We start from the raw sequence: 21,043 nt of genomic DNA, 5'->3' as shown, positions 1-21,043 counted from the left end.
AAAGGGAGAAGGGATCTGGATGTCTGAATTCCTTTGTTACTGCTGCTGAGGAAATTGATTAAGTTGCTAATTTTTTAGAGTCGCATTTGTCAAAAAGTTCTTATCTGTTTTGTTGTTATGCTTCTTTTTGGTTTTATTTTGAAAATTCTTATGTCACTGTTATGTTGTGCCTTTGTTCTTACCTGATTTATTCTTAAACTGGGGTCAATCCTAAAATAACACTGAGGTCTGCAGACAATTATTACACATTTATAAAATAAGTACTGTTCATTGTTGGATCATGATACTTCATGCATTAACTAAAGTTAACTAGCCTTATTGTAAAGTGTTTCAATTAGTTAATTTAGCTTTTATATATTATATATAATTATATATTATATATTATATATTATATATTATAAATTCTTTGGCTAATGTGATCCCAAATTTTTACGCCGGTTTCACACACACTGCGTGAGCAAGGTGTTTTCATTTCAATGAATGGGACGAAGTCTGGAATGCGACACCACGCAGCCCAAGCTCCCATTGTGAATGCTGTAATCTCTTAATATGAACATATTTGATTTGTGAATCTGGCATTTTGCTTGCTGACGGCAATGACTGAAAAGTAGCTTGACAAATAGCATGCAGGCATTGTACATAATCAACCTAAATCTGACACGAATTAAGGAATACCTCCCACACACACCCTCATCCTAGTGTTTCATTTCTGGGTTTCTTTCTTTACATCTGATCACATTGTTCAGCAATGTGACTTTTGTCCCTTAATTAAGCAAAAATCAGGTTAACTTATTTACCTTATCATATTAATTAACAGTTGTTGGAATTAGGTTTTTCTAAAACATTAGCATTCCTGTGGTGGTTTACATATTGTACCTTATTCAAACACTAATTTACAAGATATTATTAGACATGATTAAATGATCTTGTCAAATCAAGTCACCTTTATTTATGTAGTGCTTTATACAAAAAAGAATGTGTCAAAGCAACTGAACAACATTAATTAGGAATAGTGTACACACACACACACACACACACACAGTCTCTCTCTCTCTTTGTTTTCAGCCTCGTCTGGTTAATATGACAAACAATGGTACATTGTGTTGTCAAAGCATTAGCTGCTGTCAGTACATATTGCAAAGAATAAATATATAAATACTGTCTTTCTCTTTCTATCTCTCTGTCTCAGTAAGGACCCGAGTCAACAGCGAGTAAAGAAGTGGGGCTTCTCGTTGGACGAGGCTTTAAAGGACCCAGTGGGCCGTGAGCAGTTTCTTAAATTCCTGGAGTCCGAATTCAGCTCCGAGAACCTGCTGTGAGCTTTCCATCACCATATTCCTCTGTCCTCCTTTCATTTGCACTTCTGTGACATTTTCCCCTTCCTACTCATTCCTCTCTCTTAACCACCCACTCCACTTTTAATGACTTGCACAGAATGAAGCAGAACAGGACAAGCAAAAGGTCAGACCTCGAGCTTTAATATCACTGATGAGAAAGAGCGAGTAAATTCACTGATGGTACATGATCATTACAACCTCCAAAGCCTGATCGCTGATGCATTGTGATAAGTTACTGCAAACCACGTGCGTCGTGGGGCAAATGAGGCAGCGGTGGGCCCCAGGAGATGCCCAACCAGGACAGCGAGGCCCCGAAGGGAGCTGCAGAGATAGCGCAGGTCACTGGAGCTGTAAAGTGACTGGGCAAGAGATAAAATGCTGCTTGTCTCGATGCATCTCTCATCCTTCTCTTTCTCTCGTATCTCCACGTATCCCCCAGCTAGGCATCTAATAGCCTCTGTGGGGGCTGTCTTATGTTTGCCAGTCTGTGAGGAGAGTGAAAGTGATGTGTCCTCTTGACTGCCTGACTCTCCCCTGGGCCCATTAGGGCCTAAACCACTTCTACACTGCAGAGATCTATAGAGCTACAGAGCAAGTATGATATGAGGGTGGAAGGAGTGACTGGGCGATTGCTTTCCTCTATCTCTCTCTGTCTGTCATGGCGAGTGCTGTGCCTGTACTGACTTCCATAATTAACTCAGTGTTTGTTACAGAGGAGTTTGGGAATGCCATTGCCATCAGCGATGTAAAGAGGGTCCAGAAGTAACACACGCCAAGTGCTAATTGGGAGTGAAAATTAGCTTTAGGGATTGAATTTGGTTCAGATTGTTGAAATGATAATCTGGCCATTACTCATTTACCATAAAATTTTACAAAAGTTTTTTCTTCTTCTTTATAACTTTATGTATTGACACATTTATGCAACATTCCTCACGTTAAGCCACAACAAATCTGAGGTAGAACACCAAAATTTGAGAACAAAGTCATGCCATTGACCAGCGTCAAAAATATTGGCATAGGAACAAAAATATATCCACTATCATTCAAAACATTTACATTTTTTTAATATTTTCTAAAGAAGATTTTTTTAAAAAAAATAAAAAATTTCTCACCAAGATGCCTTTGGAAAAAAATATATATATATATGGTAAAAAAAAAGTAATATTGTAAAACATTATTAAAATATATAAAATAAATGTTTTCTATATTAATATATTTTAAAATATTTATTAAATATTTATAAAGTAATTTATTCCTATGATGGCAAAGTTTAATTTTCAGCTGAATTACTCCAGTCTTTAGTGTCACAAGATCCTTCAGAAAAAAAAAAAAAATCAAAAAACATTTCTTCTTATTATCAACATTGAAAACAGTTGTGGTGTTTAATATTTTTGTGGAAACCATGATAATTTTTTCAGGATTCTTTGATGAATAGAAAGTTCAAATGGTGGTGTACATATTCAGAAAGTTTATTTTTACAATAACAACTACATATGTTAAAATGTATTTGATTTGCACCATCCTCCCGTTGTCAATACTCCACTCAACTGACATTTATTATTGTTTTCTCCTTAGGTTCTGGTTGGCTGTGCAGGATCTGAAATGCCGCCCCCTGCAGGAAGTGGCGGCTCGTGCTCAGGAGATCTGGCAAGAGTTTCTTGCTGAGGGAGCTCCCAGTGCCATCAATCTAGACTCACACAGCTACGAGCGCACCAGTCAGAATCTAAAAGACCCGGGCCGCTACAGCTTTGAAGATGCCCAGGTGAATATCTGTCACAGGAAGCACAGCTCAAGCACTGATGGCTTTTGTTCCTTGTAACTATTTCCACGCCCTTTCTGCACATTTGGGGAAAATTATCATACTGTGTGAACTAAACAGGAAGACATCTTGAGATATCTATCAATTGTATATTATTATTTTTTAATGTCCAATAACCAGATTTTCACAGATGATTGAGGGCTTTTAGGTTTTTGGATGGACGGAAAAAGTATGAAAGCTGCACTAAGAGACAAGTTGTGCCCAAGGCTGAATCTTTTTTGTTCTTTGAAATGATGAAAGAGTAACTTGAGGGCTTTGGGCCATTCGGGGAGATTGATGTACAATAATGCTGATGGATAATCTGTTCCCTGTCCTTGTCCTCACAGCTTTGTTCAAAAGAGTTTGCCTTATGTCTGTCTATTTCATTTATCTACATTTACATGATTGATGAAAGAGACAGAATAACAGGCATCGCAATGCTCAGAACCAGGGTGAAATGTCTCTCTGGAATTATATAAAAAAAAAATGAACCATTTTATTCTAGAAACTGTCACTACAAGCTAACTGCTTTCAGAAAATTCAAAGTAGAATAACTGAAGAATGTTTGACAGAATCTGTGACATTACTGTTTAGAGTCTGTCAAAGCTTTATTTGAAAATAATGTTTAAAGCAACACTATGTAACTTTTTCTGTGTTCAAAATTTGCAAAATGTATATAATGAGCGAGTACATCATAAATTCATCTACCAAACCGCCTTTTTGTCTTATCCCAAATCACTACAGTACATTTATAATAAGTGATTATTTTTGGACTATTGTAGCCTGTTCACAGCAGAGTAACACATAACTGCGTGACTTGCCATAGACATAAACTTGGAGAAGTAGCTCCGGTTAGAATGTTCTTCCGCAGGATGCATGCAGTTCTGTTTATTAACCACTAATGCTCCAACATTTACATAGTGTTGGTTTAAATAATGTCAAAAAAAAAAAAAAAAAAAACTTCATCTCCTTAGGTAAAACATTATTTTGGCAGCAGTGAATTCTCATTAATCCTGCTGCAAGATATGTTTTATCAGACATAGATTGCCTTTTCCAGTGGAAGAACCTACAGATTTATTCCTGTTTGCTTATGTGAAGTCATGACTGAAAAGATAACAGAAGCAGGATCATAAGGACAGAAAGCCATTTTTCAGAAGATTCCTGACTCTTTCTCATTGCATGCAAGCTGCAAACTCACTGTCAGCCTCCAATGTTTTTTTCTCTTTCAGGACCACATCTACAAGCTGATGAAGAGTGACAGCTACCCTCGTTTCCTGCGCTCCAATGCTTACCAGGACCTCCTGCTGGCCAAAAAGAAGGTTAGACTCAATCTCAAATCTCTCTCTGCTGCGTGTAATGAAGCGGAATAATTTTAAACAATAAACAAAAGCAATTTTGTTTTCAGTATTCTTTTGCACAAACCATTCAGCCTTAAGAACAAAAATCAGTGCGCCCCTAGAGTACTGCAAGGGAAAAAACTGTGGAAAAACAAAAGATACTGGTAAATTTCTGCCAGGACATTTTCCTTTAAAGGAATACTTCACCCCAATATGAAAGTTGAAAATGAACATTTACTCACCCTCCAGTCATCCGAGATGTAGATGAGTTTGTTTCTTCAGCCAAATAGATTTTGATGTATTAATTGATACATCACTTGCTCACCAATGCATTCTCTGCAGTGAATGGGTGCCGGTAGAATGAAAGCCCAAACAGCAGATAAAAATATCATAAACCACAAGTAATCAACAGGACTCCAGTCCATCGATTAATGTCTTGCAAAGTGAAAAGCTGTGTTTGTAAGAAACTAATCAATCATTGATAATCAAACATGTTTTTTTTTTATCTTCAAAACGTTGCTTTCAGCTAAATTATGAGACTTCAATCCATTATATTGCTTTCTCCAGTGAAGAAGTTGTCTCGTCAGAATCAGGAAAGAAATAGGCACATATCAAGCACTGTTTACAAGCAAAAACAGTTGAAAACACCCCTAAACAAATATGTAGATGAATGGGATGGAGTTTTTTACAGGAGGAAGCATTTTTGTTATTGACGGCACCCATTCACTGCAGAGGATCCACTGGTGAGCAAGTGATGTAATGCTAAATTTCTCTAAATCTATTCTAACAAACAAACTTACCTGAGGGTGATTACATTTTTAGCACATTTTTCCTAGTCAGTTCTTTCTTAAGAGACAACAATTCCTTACTTTCTTTTTGACCAAAAACAACAGCCCTGAATTGAATCATTTCATTTTCTTCACTTGCAAACAAGTATTCAGTGTTCGGTTTGCACTTATTAAAACATACTAAGCCAACTTAATATGTACTTATCATCAAATAGTCTACTTACTTTACTGCCAACTTGTAATGGCTAAACATGGGCAGTCTCATTTTACAGTCTCAGCCCCACTGTGATTATTTAAGATTAAGATTAATTTAATTAATTTTTTTTTTTTAATCCCTCTACTTTACTAACACATGTTAACCTGGTGTTGTGCACTGTATCTTCCCCATTCCCTTCCATTAACCTCGGCTCCACAGCCTGAGACTGAGCAAGGCCGCCGCACATCCCTGGAGAAATTCACTCGCAGTGTGGTGAGTGGCAAAAAAAAAGACCATCGCCAGTTCTTTTTTAACTTTAATTCAAAATCGGGCTTTCTGGAAGGTAATCAGACCAGAAGAAAATGGGATATTTTCTGAGAACCATAAAGGGTTCACAAGGATTTGTAATTTCACTAGTCAGTTGTATATATATATATATATATATATGTACTATTTGTTATATTTGGAATTTGCTGCTGAATATTATTAGTCAAATCTAAAACCACAATTTTTTAACTGGTACTGTTTAAAAGACCTCTTTTAATAATAACACACTTGTGTTTCAGGGCAAGTCTCTGACAAGTAAACGACTGACAGGCCTCATGCAGTCCTCCTGACCAGTCCTGCTGTTTGCAGTTTGTTGAGGTGGAAGGACTGTGGCCATGACAGACCACGTGTATGGACCACCCTCTCTCCAAAATCCACCCAAACACCGCACAGCTACCGACACTAGATGGCAGCATGCAATAAGTCCAAACAAAAATCTCCAAATGGCGACAGTGCTGTCTGTGTCTTTTAAATCAGTAACTGATTTTCAGTATACATGAATGTCAGATTTCCCAGTACCATCTAGAGAAGCATTTTACGTTTGATACTTATAACCAAACTGCGGCAAGGACAGGACTGTCTCGCTGGATTACCGATTCCAAATGTTTATCATCAGATATGAAAACAAGGTGTGCTGTAATCAGTCCAGTATGTCAACACTAAGCATTCTGATGAAGCGAAGATGTGTTTCAAATCTTCAGAGCATTCCAAAGGGCTTTCAGTGACTGTGTTCCCTCATTCAAGGTTTGCACAGAACTTTTCGTCATATACTTTCTGTTGGACAGTCACTGAATATGAAGAATGAAAGTGGAAACGATGGGGTTTGGAAAAGCACATTGTTATTACTCCTGCCATTTTAAAGAAAGTAGAATTATTCATTGCGTCTTCAGGCCGTGTTATACTCAACTACAGTATTAGCACATGCTACTTCTAAATGAGATGAGAAAATGGCCAAGAGCTATACCTTTTAGACAGTTTTATTGAGGAATAAAAAAAATATTGACCAGGATAATAAAAAGTGTTAGAATTTCAGGATGATTCAGAGCACAGAATATTGCTTTTGCACAAAATCCCTCAGATGCAAGTCCTGCTTGGTCAGTGTGTTTCCTGAACAGCTTTACAAAATCTCCAAATAACAACATTAAATTATTTAGGAGCATCTATGGAGGACCATTTCGTCACATAAAAGATCATAATTGTGACTTTTCATAATTCTGAGAGAAAAAGTCAAAATGATTGCATGCTAAGTCAATTATTAGATAAAAACACTGAAATTTATAACATAAAAGGCCAAAATTATGAGATGACAAAAATTATGATTATTACAAAAGTCAACCTTCACCGTCATAATTAAGATTTTATCTCATTAGTGTGACTTAATATCTCATTTTGATTTTTTATTTCAGAATTATGACGTAGAATCTCAATTTTGAAACCAACACATTGGTCCTTGTCGACTATGTTTGTCTTTGCTTTAATGAATGGTATTGTAAATTCTGTGTAGAACGTAAGCGCTTAATGTTGCTTTGTGTCAGTGTTTTGATTAATATGATGGTGATTATGATTTGCTCTGAACACAGGGGATCACATCCTTTCACTTTCAACATATCAACAGTAGATTACTATCCACTACTAGAAAGGAGTTTGGACATTGAATAGCCAACCAATCTGCATTTCTGTATTTTTTTGCTTGCATCGTTTCCTGAAGCACCATCACTGCCAGAAACACATAGACTTGTGCTGCTGGAAGACATGAATTCTCTCAGCTGTAAACGCAGTCAAATGGCAGAACAGAAATGTGTGCAGCTGACGTAGCACGTTTCCTCTACACATATTCAGGTAGTTGATTTGTTGACTCATAACTGTACATTAGGTTGAAATGGAATGTATAGACTTTGCAGCAATCCTGGAAATGGAAGATGCTGTGTAGAATACTGAACGTGGAATATAACTTAGAGGCACAAGTGCCATATTCAGCACAAAACTATGCATGGAATATTTCTAAAGAGATTTATTGCTTTTAGGCTTTTTTTCATTGGGATCCAGTAGATAAAGCTAATGGAAAGGAGGACCTGAGTCCTGAGACATTCAATAAACATTCAGAGTTCTGGAATGGAATGCTTTTTCATTTTTCTCTGCATGGACAGCATTTTGTGTCACATATTTTTAGCCCAAACTGTTCATGATGGCCCAGCAAACATATTAAATGTTGAACTTAGCAATACACATATAGCTACATCAGAAACTTGTACTTCAGTAAGTTAGATTTGACTTCAGTAAAGCCAGTGGGGTAGGATTTCATGATGCTGAACTGCTAACAGCTCTGAATGACACTACAGAGGGACGAGGTGTCTTTGCTCATCTGTTAATTTGTGTATGTGCTGCTCTCTAGTGGTAACTTTTTTTTAAAAAAGTGAAATCAGCATAGACTTGGTTTTACTTTTATTTTTTATTAAATTTTACATTACAACAAGGGTAAAAAGAAAAAGACAAGGAATAAAAAAAAAGTACAGAACAATTCTTGATTGCAAAGGATTAAAAAGTGAACATTTGTGTTTGAATTACAGATGATTATATACAACAAATGACATTGTAACAGGCAGATAACAGATAAATTGAACCAAACAAACCTAAAATTAAAAAAAATTCACCCACTTCTTGGACTAGATGAATTCTTTTTGCAAAAAAAAAACCTTTAACCAAGACTGTTCCTTCAATCAATATCGACAAATAGCCAAAAAAAGACTGTTAACCCAGAGTTTACAAATGTAGAGTCTAAATAAACAGGTTTTCAAGCTAAAGTCTGAACAGTACAAAATATGAAAAAAGGGGTTTAGGATTAGATTTAGAATGAGTTAACAATTTTAGGTGCAAAAAGTCATACTGTATCAGCTGTCAGTTTTTCTGCCCTTTTTTTTTTTTTTTTTTTTAAACAAAAAATACTCCAAAGGCCTAACTATGGTTAGATGAATGGACTCTAAACATCATCAAAACTAGTTTGATTTTGGAACCTTTAATACATTTCTTAAACTGAAAAACAAATGTAAATGTAATGTAGATGACCTTTAAAATAGATAAAAATGCATAGCTAAAATATTCAACAGATCGCAAGATCTGGAGAGCATTGATGAATTGGCTCTGAAAATAGAGCCTTTAATTTATTATACAGGTGAAGGAGGTGGGAATGACATGAGAGAATGTCCAGATGGAAATAGAAATGCTAATATATCACGAGCAACAGATGTTAAATGAACAGATGTTTCACTTAGAGAGGTATGAAGGGCTTCAAACAGGCGGACACACAAAACTGGAATGTTCCTGGAGCATAACTAGATACAGTTTGTCCCACAAAATGTAAGGAAATATTAAACAGTCTTGAAAAGGCAAAACAATGCATGCCAGTATTATCGTAGCACAAGGAAAAGCATTATAGGTGTATTTGATGGCTATCATGTAATTTACCAACCACACGATTGTCTTCTAAATTATATATATAAAAGTACAAATAAAAAACACTCCACAGCATTATTTTCCAGTCCTGAAGTCGAAGCTAAGTGCTGCTTTAATACAATAAAAAGGTATTTTTTTGCCATTTAGTTTAAAGATTGCTTTCAGATCCTAAGCTCTAAATGTCTACCTGAATGATGATCCCAGTAAGAAAGATGAGCTTCTAATCACATCAAACAGATTATGAGCCAAAAGTATCTGGCAAGAAATCATGTAGGCTTACAAACATCATAGACACACTGAAAACATGAACTAAAATGAAAATGGTTTTGCTTTATACTACTGTGTCTCTGAGTTAGTATATGTTGCTTTTATTAAAGACTTACAGTAGAAACAGCAGATAACTTATTATACTTGTTTGCTATTTGTTAAAACTGGCTTTGTCCATTGCAATTTCAAAGAAATAATAGCTTAGAATCACAGCTCAGGAGCTTCTGTGTGTATAAGAGGTTGATTATCACTTCATTTAATTGTAATATTATAGTTATTGTGCTGGTGTTGCTATTTAACTAACTACTTTTTTTATATAATAAGACATGTTTCTAGGTAATCGGACAATCTGGACTCAAACCTGCCTTTGGATTTGCTAGTGAGCAGGATGTGAGGTAGACTACCGATTGCCTAGACTTGGTTGAGGAAAACGTTTGTAACGTGGAGGTAGAGAAAGACTCAACTTCACACTACTACAGGAGGGGAACCACAGAGCAAAACCAAGACAAACATCTATCCTGAGTCTGCTGTGCGTGTCTGTGTGTAACTGTGTAGAACCTCCTCAATGCCTAGGGCTCTCCGAAACCAGATGCCTTATCTTTCAGCAGATCAAGACACAGATGACAACTCCAACTTCCTGTGGACGAAACAATTCTAAGGTAACTAATGAAGCGGACTCACATGTATAGCATGTGTATTTGTTTATTGTATGACTGTTTGTTCATCTATCCATTTGTCCATGCTGTGTACTGTAAATCAGTGTCATACATATTTTATTTTGTAACTATGTAGTACTGCAGTGATCTTCAGTAGTGGGTCAGCAGAATTTCAGAGGGTCCATGACTAATTTCCCGTAAGTTCCTAACTTCAACCAAACCTAAAAAGGTTCAGCTTTCACATTAAGATGTATTCAGTAAAATTAAATGTATGACTCTAAGCACCAATAATGATTATTTTATTGTGTTTGCAGTATTGAAATATTAAAACACGGTTTATTGGTGGTTTATTATTAATGCATTTTAATATATTCACGTGTTATTATAGGCCAGGCATAAAAGGCAACAAGCCACACCATTCAGGCTGATTTTTGAAACAATGAATTTTAATATCTATTTTGTAATGTGCTGCTGTGAAGTGATCTTACCCTCGGGTGGCTGTGTCATGGGAGGCTTAATGCAGTACATATGGTATCCCCGATCACAGTCATCACAGAACAGAAGCTGATCCTACAAAAGTAGAGGGCGACACCAAGCACACTCAGCCATATGAGGAGGCTTGCAGAAACATGCATACTAGCAACATGGTGTGTCCATGTCAAACAAGTAAAGAGTGCTTTGAGAATCTTGTTTGAAAATAATCTATGCTCCTTGTTAGGATTTAAAGACTCACATCGTTCTCTGAGGTGCCACACAGACTGCAGGATTTACACTCAATGCACTGCCACTGGTACGTTCCAACAGCCTGCATCATGTTGTCTGTGAACTGCAGACATGAAGGATGGCCTGGTGAGAGAGAAAGATGAAAGAATAATCTGACAGAAAGAAGAGGAGCTAGATAATTAGACAATTCGATTAGTTTCAGATGTACTTCACTATAATCAATTTGATTTAGAAAAACATAAATCCATATAAAATGTTGTGAGACTAATTGTTAGAAAGGTTCTTAATGTAATTTATATACTTTAAGGTGGATTGATATGCCGATGGATGGATGAAGGGATAGACACATGATAGATAGATAGATAGATAGATAGATAGATAGATGATAGATAGATAGATAGATAGATAGATAGATAGATAGATAGATAGATGAAAAATTTGCCTCAAGTTGTTCCAAACCTGTATGAGTTTCTTCTGTTGAGCACAAAAGCTAACCAAACAGTTGACGGTAGCCATTGACTTCTATAGTATTTTTTTTTTCTTCTCCATACTATGGAAGTCAATGGCTACTGTCAACTGTTTGATTTCCAACATCTTTCAGAATATCTTGTTTTGTACTAAGCAGAAGAAGGAATCTCATATAGATTTGGAACAACTTGAGGGTGAGTAAATGATGACAGATTTTTTTAATTCGGGAGAACGATCCCTTTAAGTTAATAATGACAGAAACATGAAAGAAAAAAACTGATCAAACACAGTCCGTGTGGAAGGAACAAACAACCGTTCCCTCTAAACACCTCCACCTTCTGTTCTGCCCTCCTAACACAGAGAGAGGGTGAGCACAGGTTTGGACAGTGCCAGATGGTTCTGTAACCTCACATGTCTGTCTTTCTCTCTCTAAGGGAGGTGTCAGTTCCTCGGCCTGCTCATTTCCTCAATGAAACTGTGAGAACAGCAGGCTCCTCTTGCTTGGATGCCCAGTAAAGCATGTGCAGTCTTCCCAGTTTGGAAAGCATGTGGGGCCTTGGCTTGGAGTTGGATGTTATGTGAGGCTCTTTCCCTACTGGGAGTTTCATAAGCGTTGCTACCTCATTCCTCTTCATGGCTCTGTCCCTGGTATTCACATGCAGAACTGGTTGAATATATTAAGCCACATTATGCCGACGTTTAGAAACATCTTTTGCCTTGATTTTAACTCCTGCAAGTGTATGGAAACATGACTGATTTAAGAGGTTGATCTTGATGCAATACATATAAAATATGAAAAGATCTATCTAAAATACTTCAAATAACTTAATTTGTGTAATTTTGATAAATTGCTGTTAGTTGCATTGAAATTATAGACTACAATGGCCTTGAAAATTATTTGGACACAAGCCATACTTAAATATATATGAATGTTTTATGTAATGCATTATTTAAGAAAATAGAAAGCCAAGTGTTATTTATTGTAAAGAAAATATTTCAACATTTCCCAATAATTAGTTTACTAGGTTTTAAATTATAAAACAATATAATACTCAAAATTAAGACAGTTATAACAATGTCCATGTGGACTTGAGGGGAGCTGCCTTTATAAATCCACTATAATGAACTTGAACCAGTTAAAAATGTCTCATGAAAGTGGTTTGTTGTGAGATAATGTTTAGCATCATTTATTTGCAGACTTGGTATGATATTTTAGTGTCATTAAGACATTTTTCAAAGACTATTTGAGGTCACTTTTCCCATGTTTTTCTTCCTTGAAACAAAATTAACTCAAGAGTAATTCATAAAATGTCAAATGTTTAATGTTTTTTAGTAACAAAATCCAGTGAAAGACTTGCAGGCTGACATTTGGAGTAACAGGACTCAGCAGCGACCATGACAGGTTGCATGAAGTGTGTTCTGTGTGTTTGTGCCACAGGTCTGCATGACACAGAAGCAGTTACAAGCATCATCTCTAGCCATGTTGCCCTTGGCTTAGTAATAAATGAACTAAATGAAACTAAATTAAATGAAAGTTCAAATGTTAAACATTGAAACATTTTCTTAAAGTTTAGACACCAAAACCCTGGGAGAAATATCATCAAGAGCTGTTGTAGAACAACAGGTTTAGCCTGCAACAGTTTGTGGGCCTATATACAATATCTTAATAAATTATATTATCATTTTCAAAAGAATGAACGCCCTGAAATAGAGACAAGATCGAAAGCATTAATACGGAACATTTTCAATTCAAAAGTGACACATGAGTCCACCATAACAATAAATAGAAGAGCTTTAAAGAGCAAATATGGCTAATTTTGTTCATACAAAATGGATACACTGAAATATCCCCATATTAACTGGGTGACGTCCCTGTGGCTCATGTGTATTGCGCCTTTTATTGCATGTATTATTTTTTCTAGTTCACATTTACTGCATTTTCCTATTGAATGTAGGAAGGTTATGTGCTTGAAATCCAGTGTATTGTTGTTATTATTATTTGCAATTACACATACACAGTCAAATCCTCAGAGCTGGATCTGTTAACAGAGGTGAATGGTCCGGATTTTATTTGCAAAACAAAGCCTTCATTAGAATCATTGCACATATGCTACAATTGTACCCCTTCTCGTACCTGTTGTTTAAGGAGAGTTTCCTGAATAGCAAAGGGAAATACTCCAAAAATACCAGTCCTTTTTCTTCTTCTTACTCAACAAAACTAGGGAGAGGCCAAGTATCATGTATCCTCCAGCAAACATGGGATTTCAAATTTCATTTTCTTTTGTTGTTGTTGTTCTTGTAGCTGTCCTGAGAAAGGAGGAGAGATGGACATTTAAATGCCAACTGGCTCTTACCTCTCTGTAACTGTCCTCCCTTTCCTCTGGATCCAATCAGGGCCTGGCCTCAGCCCATTCTCTGCCTTCTCGTGATCCCTTTCTTTGCAAATATTGTATTTATCCAGAGGTAGGAAAAAAACCCTCTTCACTATCCGACCTACAGACACATGTTGAGTATTTTCTCCTCCTTGAGGATTGAAATTCTTTAATTTCTATTTCTAAAGTAAATTTCCACACAGTAGGCATTTTATCTTACATGGCGGAGTGTAATCCACGTCCACACATTGGTAACGTCCCTGCAATTTTCCATGAAGGAAAACAAACAGTCCAGAAGTGATGGCTCCTCTGTCCTATAACTAGCACCTCTCCGTATACAGAAGTGTGAAGCAATAAAAACAACATTCCTTAATTTATAAAAGGCTGCAACTTGTCCTTTGTAAGCAATTCCTGAAGTTAACATTGTGTCTGGAGTTGTGAATCCATTATGCATGCTGCTGCAAAAAAAAAACAGGGAAAAAGAAAAAAAAAGAAGAAAAAAAAACAGGCAGCAGACACATGCCGGAAGTTTCTCTGATGCTGTTTTCTTGAGGTTTCTCCTTTGTCTATCTGTACTGAGGTGAGCCTGTGCTGTCGTCGGACAGAAGCCCATCCAGGTCGGCCTCCTCAAAGCCGTGAAAGGTGGACGCCTCGCTTTCTGACGTGTCCCCGAACATGTCCAGGACTCCGCCCGTCCTCCTCTTCGCCCTGGTCCCACCGACGCGATCAGCTGACATGCATGACGGACATATCAGCATCACAGTGGAAACACACACAAGTAACACTGCAGTCAGCTAGGACTCACACTCCTCTCAGCTTTGGACAACTTGCAGTCTTTGCAGTTACTCATACATTAAGGGACTACGGCTTGCATATCTAATTGCCTGAATATGTGCTTATCATTGGCTGTAGATTAAAGTTGCAGCGCATTTTTTAGCTGTAAGTGAATCATGAATCTTTTAAAGGGATAGTTCACCCAAAATGAAAATGAACAAAATGAAAATTCTGTCATTATTTGCTCACTGAATGATGTTTTGAACACAAAGTCATACAGGTTTTGAAGTGAATAAGTAATGACAGAATTTTAATTTTTGTATGAACTATCCTTATAAACTATAAAAATGTTTTTACTGAGGAATACATCATTTGGTCTCTCCCTGTTCTTGCTATTTACCATTCGATTATGAGAAGGCAATGGATCACACAGCCAAGAAAGGAAAACAGAAAGAATGGAAGCATATGAGCAAAATAAAAATTGAGAATTTTTTGCGCACATGAACTGAGATAACTGATTATGCCCTAAACAGTTAAGAACTATGAGCATGTTAGGAGTTCAAAAATAAATCCAGGAAATAAATGTGGGATAGTTGACCCTTCCAGGATCATTTGCTTGGAAAATAACTTGTGTAAAAGAAAAATGCAAAACACAGGCACTCAGAAAGATGAAGAAAAAGGCCACGTCACAAATAAATGCTCATTCTCAGCAGTGCAGGATTTGGCTCACATGTCTACACTTACAAACACAATGTACGTTCTAGATGCAAGCATGGTATTTTTTGTTTTATAAAAATTATTTTTTTCAAGTGGATTGGTTGGAAATGTTAATTATCATAATTGCAAAGAGCAAATGTTCTCTGGTCTGCCATCTTGAAAATTTTTTGCAGCAACCTAAGCAATCGAAATTAGATGTACAGTAAGATGCTTTCGGAATTTGTAGTCTTGGCATCAGCCATGAAAAACGGCATGACTTAACGGTTTCGATAGAATCCCAAGACACTCCCACAGCAGTTTCACAGAATTGCACCTACTTTCCCTTCCAGCTCTCATTAGAATGAACTGTGATCTAGCTTTGGTCAAAACAGTCATAGCAGAATATTAATATCAAATAGATGATTTTCACTTAAATGTCATTTGTATGGCAACAAAACTATCTTAGCAATAAAACTGGTATACTGATACTGGAAAATTTGATAGAGACAATAATAAAATAAATAAATGAAGATTTTAATTTTAATATTTTATCTGTTTTTGTTGCACAAAATCTCTTTAAAGGGGTCATATGACATTGCTAAAAAAAGAATGTGTAATGAAATGTGTTTATGCGGTTTAAGGTTCAAAAAACACATTATTTTCCACTTACTGTACATTATTGTTTCTCCTCTATGCCCTGCCTTTCTGAAACGCGTTGTTTTTTACAAATCTCGTCGTTCTAAAAAGCGAGGTGTGCTCTGATTGGCCAGCTATCCAGTGCATTGTGATTGGCCGAATACCTCAAGCGTGTGACAGAAATGTTACGCCCCTTACCATACTGTGATGCCGTGTCCCGGCATGACGAGAACAAAACCAATAAAACCCATTGCAAACGAGGCATTTGTTGCATCCAGTGGGGACATAATTACTGATTATAATGATTTATACTGTCTTTTTATGCGTTGTGTTGCATCGCACTGCATAAACATAAAACCATGTCTGCATTTGTGACCGGAGAAACGACAAACAACAAGCGCTACTCTACTGCTCAAAACGCGTTTGAATAGTCAGAGGCAAATTCTTTAAATATGAAAACATACTTACAGGCTGTGAGTCAGAACAGCCGGCATTGTAGTCTACTCTCCCAGGTTCAGTAAACAGTCCTCCATTAAATGTGCTGCACACATCTGAACATATGAGTTGAACTGTTCTGGAACAGTGTTGTAAATACAACTTAACCACTGATTTCTAGTTGTGTCCTCTTTTGGAAGGCCAAACTAAGTATTTTTCGATTTCACAACGAAACACACAGCGTCTCCACAACATGGCGGCACGGCAGCAACAATAATACAGCGAGAATAAAAGTTACGCCTTCTTTCTTTGCATGACCATTTGGGCAGTGTTATGCAAATCTTCCAACACAGTGAGGTAGACATGTGGGGGCGTGTTTAAATGAGGTGTTTTAGGAGGGCATGGACGAGTCTTAACTTTAAAAAAGAATAACTCTTTGGGTTTGAGACTTTAGTCTTTGCAACTTCAGGGGTCTTATCTATTCACAAACAGCTTGTACCACTCCAAAGAGAAAGGAAAACTTGAAATCGCATCATATGACCCCTTTAAATAAAAAAAAAATCATATAGTAATTATCCATTTTCCTATTGCACATGCAGGATAAATCCAAATGTTATTAAACACAATCAGACTGTTAATTTCATATTGTGGTATTTGTATTGAATTACTGATTACATTTTTAGTAACTGATAAATAATTTATACTGGAATAATTTAAATAATTTATATTTCTATATGACACCGTTATGCCAAGCCAAACCCAAATCACAACAACTCCGCAAAACCCCATAAAATAAATAAACATGCTCTAGCAAAAAACATGAAAAGATGCAGAAACAAGCTGATGAAATGTGCTATTGATGCATGACATGATAAAGCATTAAATGGGATTTGTAATTTTCTTTTGGTGATTACATATAGAGAAAGAGAGAGAGAGAGAAATCTCTGAGCACTTTTACTGTTTATTTCTATTTTATTTAATACTAAACCTCTGGCAATTCATTAAAAAATACATCTTTCTTTTTAAAATTTAAACCAGATTAATATTGGCTATGTCATAGTAAACATCTCCCTCAGAGTGAGATTAAAACAAGATGGAGGTGAAACTAACCTTCTTGATCTAACATGGACAGATACTGTAACTGTGAGTAATAAAGAATACAGTGATGTGAAAGACTCACCAGAACGGCCGCAGTCTGAACAAGAAACCAGCTCCTCAGCTTGGCCTGTCTTCCTGTTAGAGCCTGAGTCTCCCAGACAGAAGTCACAGTAGTCATTAGGGATGATTGTGCCATCAGGCCCTTTCTGTGCTGTAAAAATAGTACAAATTAAAAAGGGGAAGAGAACATATAAGAACAGTGGCCTATTCCAAATCCAGACAAACTAAGAAAACATTACTTGTATTATTTTAGGCATCCTAAAATTGTGACATCATGCGCGGTGTAGTATTGAAAAGTATAAATGGAAACATCTGTGTGTGGTATGTATTTCTTTGCTTATTGAATACTGAACAGTATCTATTAAAATATTATTAGAATATTTATATAGAATATGTAAACATTGAGGCAGCTCACTAGTGTTTTGGAATAAAGCACATAATTGCTACTAACTATTGTTATGCTAAAATTCACACAGTGATGTTAACTAAAGAAATAGGCTGTTACAATGATTTTACCATGGTTAAAGTCACAATGTAACATAAGCAGCGACTTATTTCTTCATTTTGTGACATACATCCAAGTGAAATGGATTATCGAAAAAGAACAGTTCAATCCATCGACTGTTCATTGAATAGAGGCAGATCTGAAAATGGCCAGAGTTTTCCCTCTTTTGTTTAAAACCTTCAATTGCAGTTTTTTTGTGGAATTCTCTTCTTTAGATGGGTTGTCAGTCAATGCACCAGTGTGGATATTCAGGAATTACAAATGCAATGCTATATAAGTATGTTCAAAATAAGACGTTTCACCAGAAAATGTCATCTGAACAAGTAACATGTCTGCCAGTTTTGTTCTGACCTTTACAATAAATCACGCAACCAATGGTGATTAAATCTAACGATCGCAAAGTTAGATCCCGTCAAACCGTGCAAATAATTATTATTATTGTTATACATTGTTCGCAAATTGTTAACATTAACAACATAAATGTTGCGTGACTATATATATTTAGTATGTATTATTGTTATCTGTAGATTTCAATTTCTGTACAGTCTACAGTCTATAATGTCATCAAAAGAAATTGTTCTTTTAACCTTAATTTAATGTTCCTTAGAACTCGTTCTCTTTGAAATACAAAACTTGTACAAGTACAGTGTAATCTCACATATCTGTAATCAGATGCACATTTAAAACTGGAATATAATCTAATTTCAGTCACTTACATGTGTTTCATTACTAAGACTCTATTCTCAAAATGACAAGTTTAATTATTCCAGCTGCTGTAAGAAGAGGCTACAAAGGATACGCCAGCTGCAGCATCCAAACACACGATATAGCCTATTAGCATCCTTCTTTATGTATACAGTCGTGATGTAATGACACAAAGACAAATGACCCGAACCACTCAAATTATAAAACTTTATTATAAGCTTAACATTGAGATTCAAGCTAAGGTAAGGAGATAGTTTTGCACACTAACTGGTTATGTACTTAATAACTGATTAACTGATAATTTTAACCAAAAAAGTTACGAAAATGCAGGTTTAACTGAAAAATTATGAGATCATAATTTTTTTTAATGAAACATATGAATGGATGAATTGTTCACAATAATGTTATTAATATGAATTTAGAAAACAGGCACAACACAAAAAGTAAAACGCAAAAAACACAATATTCATAAAATGTCTAAAATCTACATGGTATGTTGGGTGCTGGAATCAGCATACCATCATTCCAAAATTCAAATCTTTCAGCTTGTATTTGAATAATTAACGCTTCCGCATTGCTTCTCAACAGCTGGGACTAAGAATAGCGAGCTGTTGTTTTCCAACTAAAAAATTTGCATTTTTTCACTTTTTTCAATTAGCAATTGTAACCTTCTTTCAGTGTTAGGACAGACCAGGTTCAATGTTAGCTCCTAGACCAAGATAATGCATTATAATGCTCTGTGGGTGGTATGTAATGCATAATAATACAACCAGTGTTTCCCCTCTGTTTCTACAGACATGAACCAGTTAAATTTAAGACTTGTTAAGACCTTTTTAATACCACCTTATATGAAATTTAAGACCTAAACCTGTAATGTAAATACACATTTTTATTACATTCATATATAGTATTTAATGTGTTTAAATTAAAAAGAAAACAAAATAGCATTGCTGTAATAAATGATATTTATTACTACAATACACAGTAAACTTTTAATGTCAGCAGACAATATTCCATACAAAATATCCCTGCAAAATAACTGCATTACTGAGATTTTTGGTGGAGTAAACAATTTATTCTGAAGCAATATTTTCATCAGTGTTCTAGCTCTATCAGCTTTTACATACTTAAATCTGCATATTTTTTATTTACCTGTACAAAGGCCTATGTTTAACCTTTTTAGATGTATGCATCATCTTTCATGTCAAATTATTACAATTTATCAATAAATTCAATGTAAACTATAGGGCTGCTACAAGGCAGATTAAATAATTTACACTGCAAATAAAAATAATTACAACTGCAATAAATAATGTTATTAGATTAATGTTTTAAATGCATTTATGAATATACAAATAAGAAAGGTTGAGGGAAAAAATGCATACTTTCCAACATACTTCTCAACTAAACTACCAGTAAGTGCAGGCGGTAAGTCACTTAATGAGTGAGTCACTGAGTCATTCATTCAACTGATTGAGTATGCTATCACGCTGGTATCTTAAGGACTTTTGTGGACAGCTGACTCCTAAAGTTTTTGATATTCTTCATATTCTGTGTGGTGGTCAAATAGAAATTAATCTTTTCTAATAAGTTTAAATTGATTTTTACCATTTATGGGCATTTTACCTTTATAAAGCAATTTTTTCCATAACTGTGCATTATCTTTTGAGTCAAAATCTTACATTTAATCAGAGAATTAGAATAATAAGACATTTGGGCTGTTATTAAGCAATATGAAATCAGTATCAACAAAAATTCCTCTTTAAAATCCAGACATAAGCTGCACCTGAAGTGGCATTTAGAAGTATTTACATACTGTTTAATGCAAAACATGTATGCATTTAACCTGCAGTTACAAATGCATAAATAATCTGATATATTAAACATAAAACGTTGAATACTGATATATAAAATAATAATAAAAAAAATGAAAAGATACTTTAAATGTGAAATTAAAACCGCCAGCAGGTGGCAGAAAGTCACTGTTAATAAGTGAGTCATTGCGATTGAACCGAATCATTTAAAAGGGGTGATTCATTCAGGAACAAAATGGCAACGCTGTAATGTTTCTCAAAGACGCAAAACAGCGCTGTGGATTTGTTTGGAATTATTTTTGTTGGTAAAATAGAGCATAAATAGGCGATATGGTGTCTAAAACGTATGTCTCTTAATAAAACCTCTAGTTTATTGAACTGTTGTAAAAAAAAAAAAAAAAAAAAAATCAATATTACATTTGTACTGTATATGGTAATCATGCAGTGAAAGAGTGCACTGTAAATGCGCAAGCACACTAGACTTGAGTTTATGTGTGCCATCACGCTCATTTGTTCTGAAGTCTCTCACAAAGAGACAAACAGACAAACAGAGTGAGCCTCAGCGCGAACTTGTATTCTGTATTCTGCTAATTTACTGCAA

At 35.6% G+C, this 21,043-nt stretch overlaps 2 protein-coding genes across 7 annotated transcripts in view; one reads left to right on the top strand and one right to left on the bottom strand.

Annotated features, from left to right (window-relative positions):
• LOC109112620 (regulator of G-protein signaling 6-like) overlaps positions 1-7,896 on the top strand; it is a 62,258-nt gene extending 54,362 nt beyond the window's left edge. For both annotated transcript variants that reach the window (XM_019125520.2, XM_019125522.2), the window contains exons 14-18: positions 1,190-1,315; positions 2,913-3,099; positions 4,365-4,454; positions 5,676-5,729; positions 6,023-7,896. In XM_019125520.2, the coding sequence (XP_018981065.1) occupies positions 1,190-1,315; positions 2,913-3,099; positions 4,365-4,454; positions 5,676-5,729; positions 6,023-6,073 (508 nt within the window). In that variant the 3' untranslated portion in view covers positions 6,074-7,896. The remainder of the gene's footprint in view (positions 1-1,189; positions 1,316-2,912; positions 3,100-4,364; positions 4,455-5,675; positions 5,730-6,022) is intronic.
• A 588-nt stretch (positions 7,897-8,484) lies between these two features.
• Positions 8,485-21,043, bottom strand: part of LOC109077389 (zinc finger protein DPF3-like) — a 38,780-nt gene continuing 26,221 nt past the window's right edge. For 4 of the 5 annotated variants that reach the window (XM_042777789.1, XM_042777786.1, XM_042777787.1 and 1 more), the window contains 4 exons: positions 17,441-17,569; positions 10,890-11,002; positions 10,645-10,726; positions 8,485-10,137 (listed from right to left, as the gene is read on the bottom strand). In XM_042777789.1, the coding sequence (XP_042633723.1) occupies positions 10,070-10,137; positions 10,645-10,726; positions 10,890-11,002; positions 17,441-17,569 (392 nt within the window). In that variant the 3' untranslated portion in view covers positions 8,485-10,069. Of the gene's footprint in view, positions 10,138-10,644; positions 10,727-10,889; positions 11,003-12,644; positions 14,450-17,440; positions 17,570-21,043 lie in introns of those variants that run through there. The other variant, XM_042777788.1, reaches the window with a different exon arrangement.

This window comes from Cyprinus carpio, chromosome A20 (genome assembly GCF_018340385.1).
Source record: "Cyprinus carpio isolate SPL01 chromosome A20, ASM1834038v1, whole genome shotgun sequence".
NCBI classification, from domain to species: Eukaryota; Metazoa; Chordata; class Actinopteri; order Cypriniformes; family Cyprinidae; genus Cyprinus; species Cyprinus carpio.
Note: the sequence above shows the minus strand (reverse complement) of the source record. Positions and strands in the feature narration are given on the sequence as shown.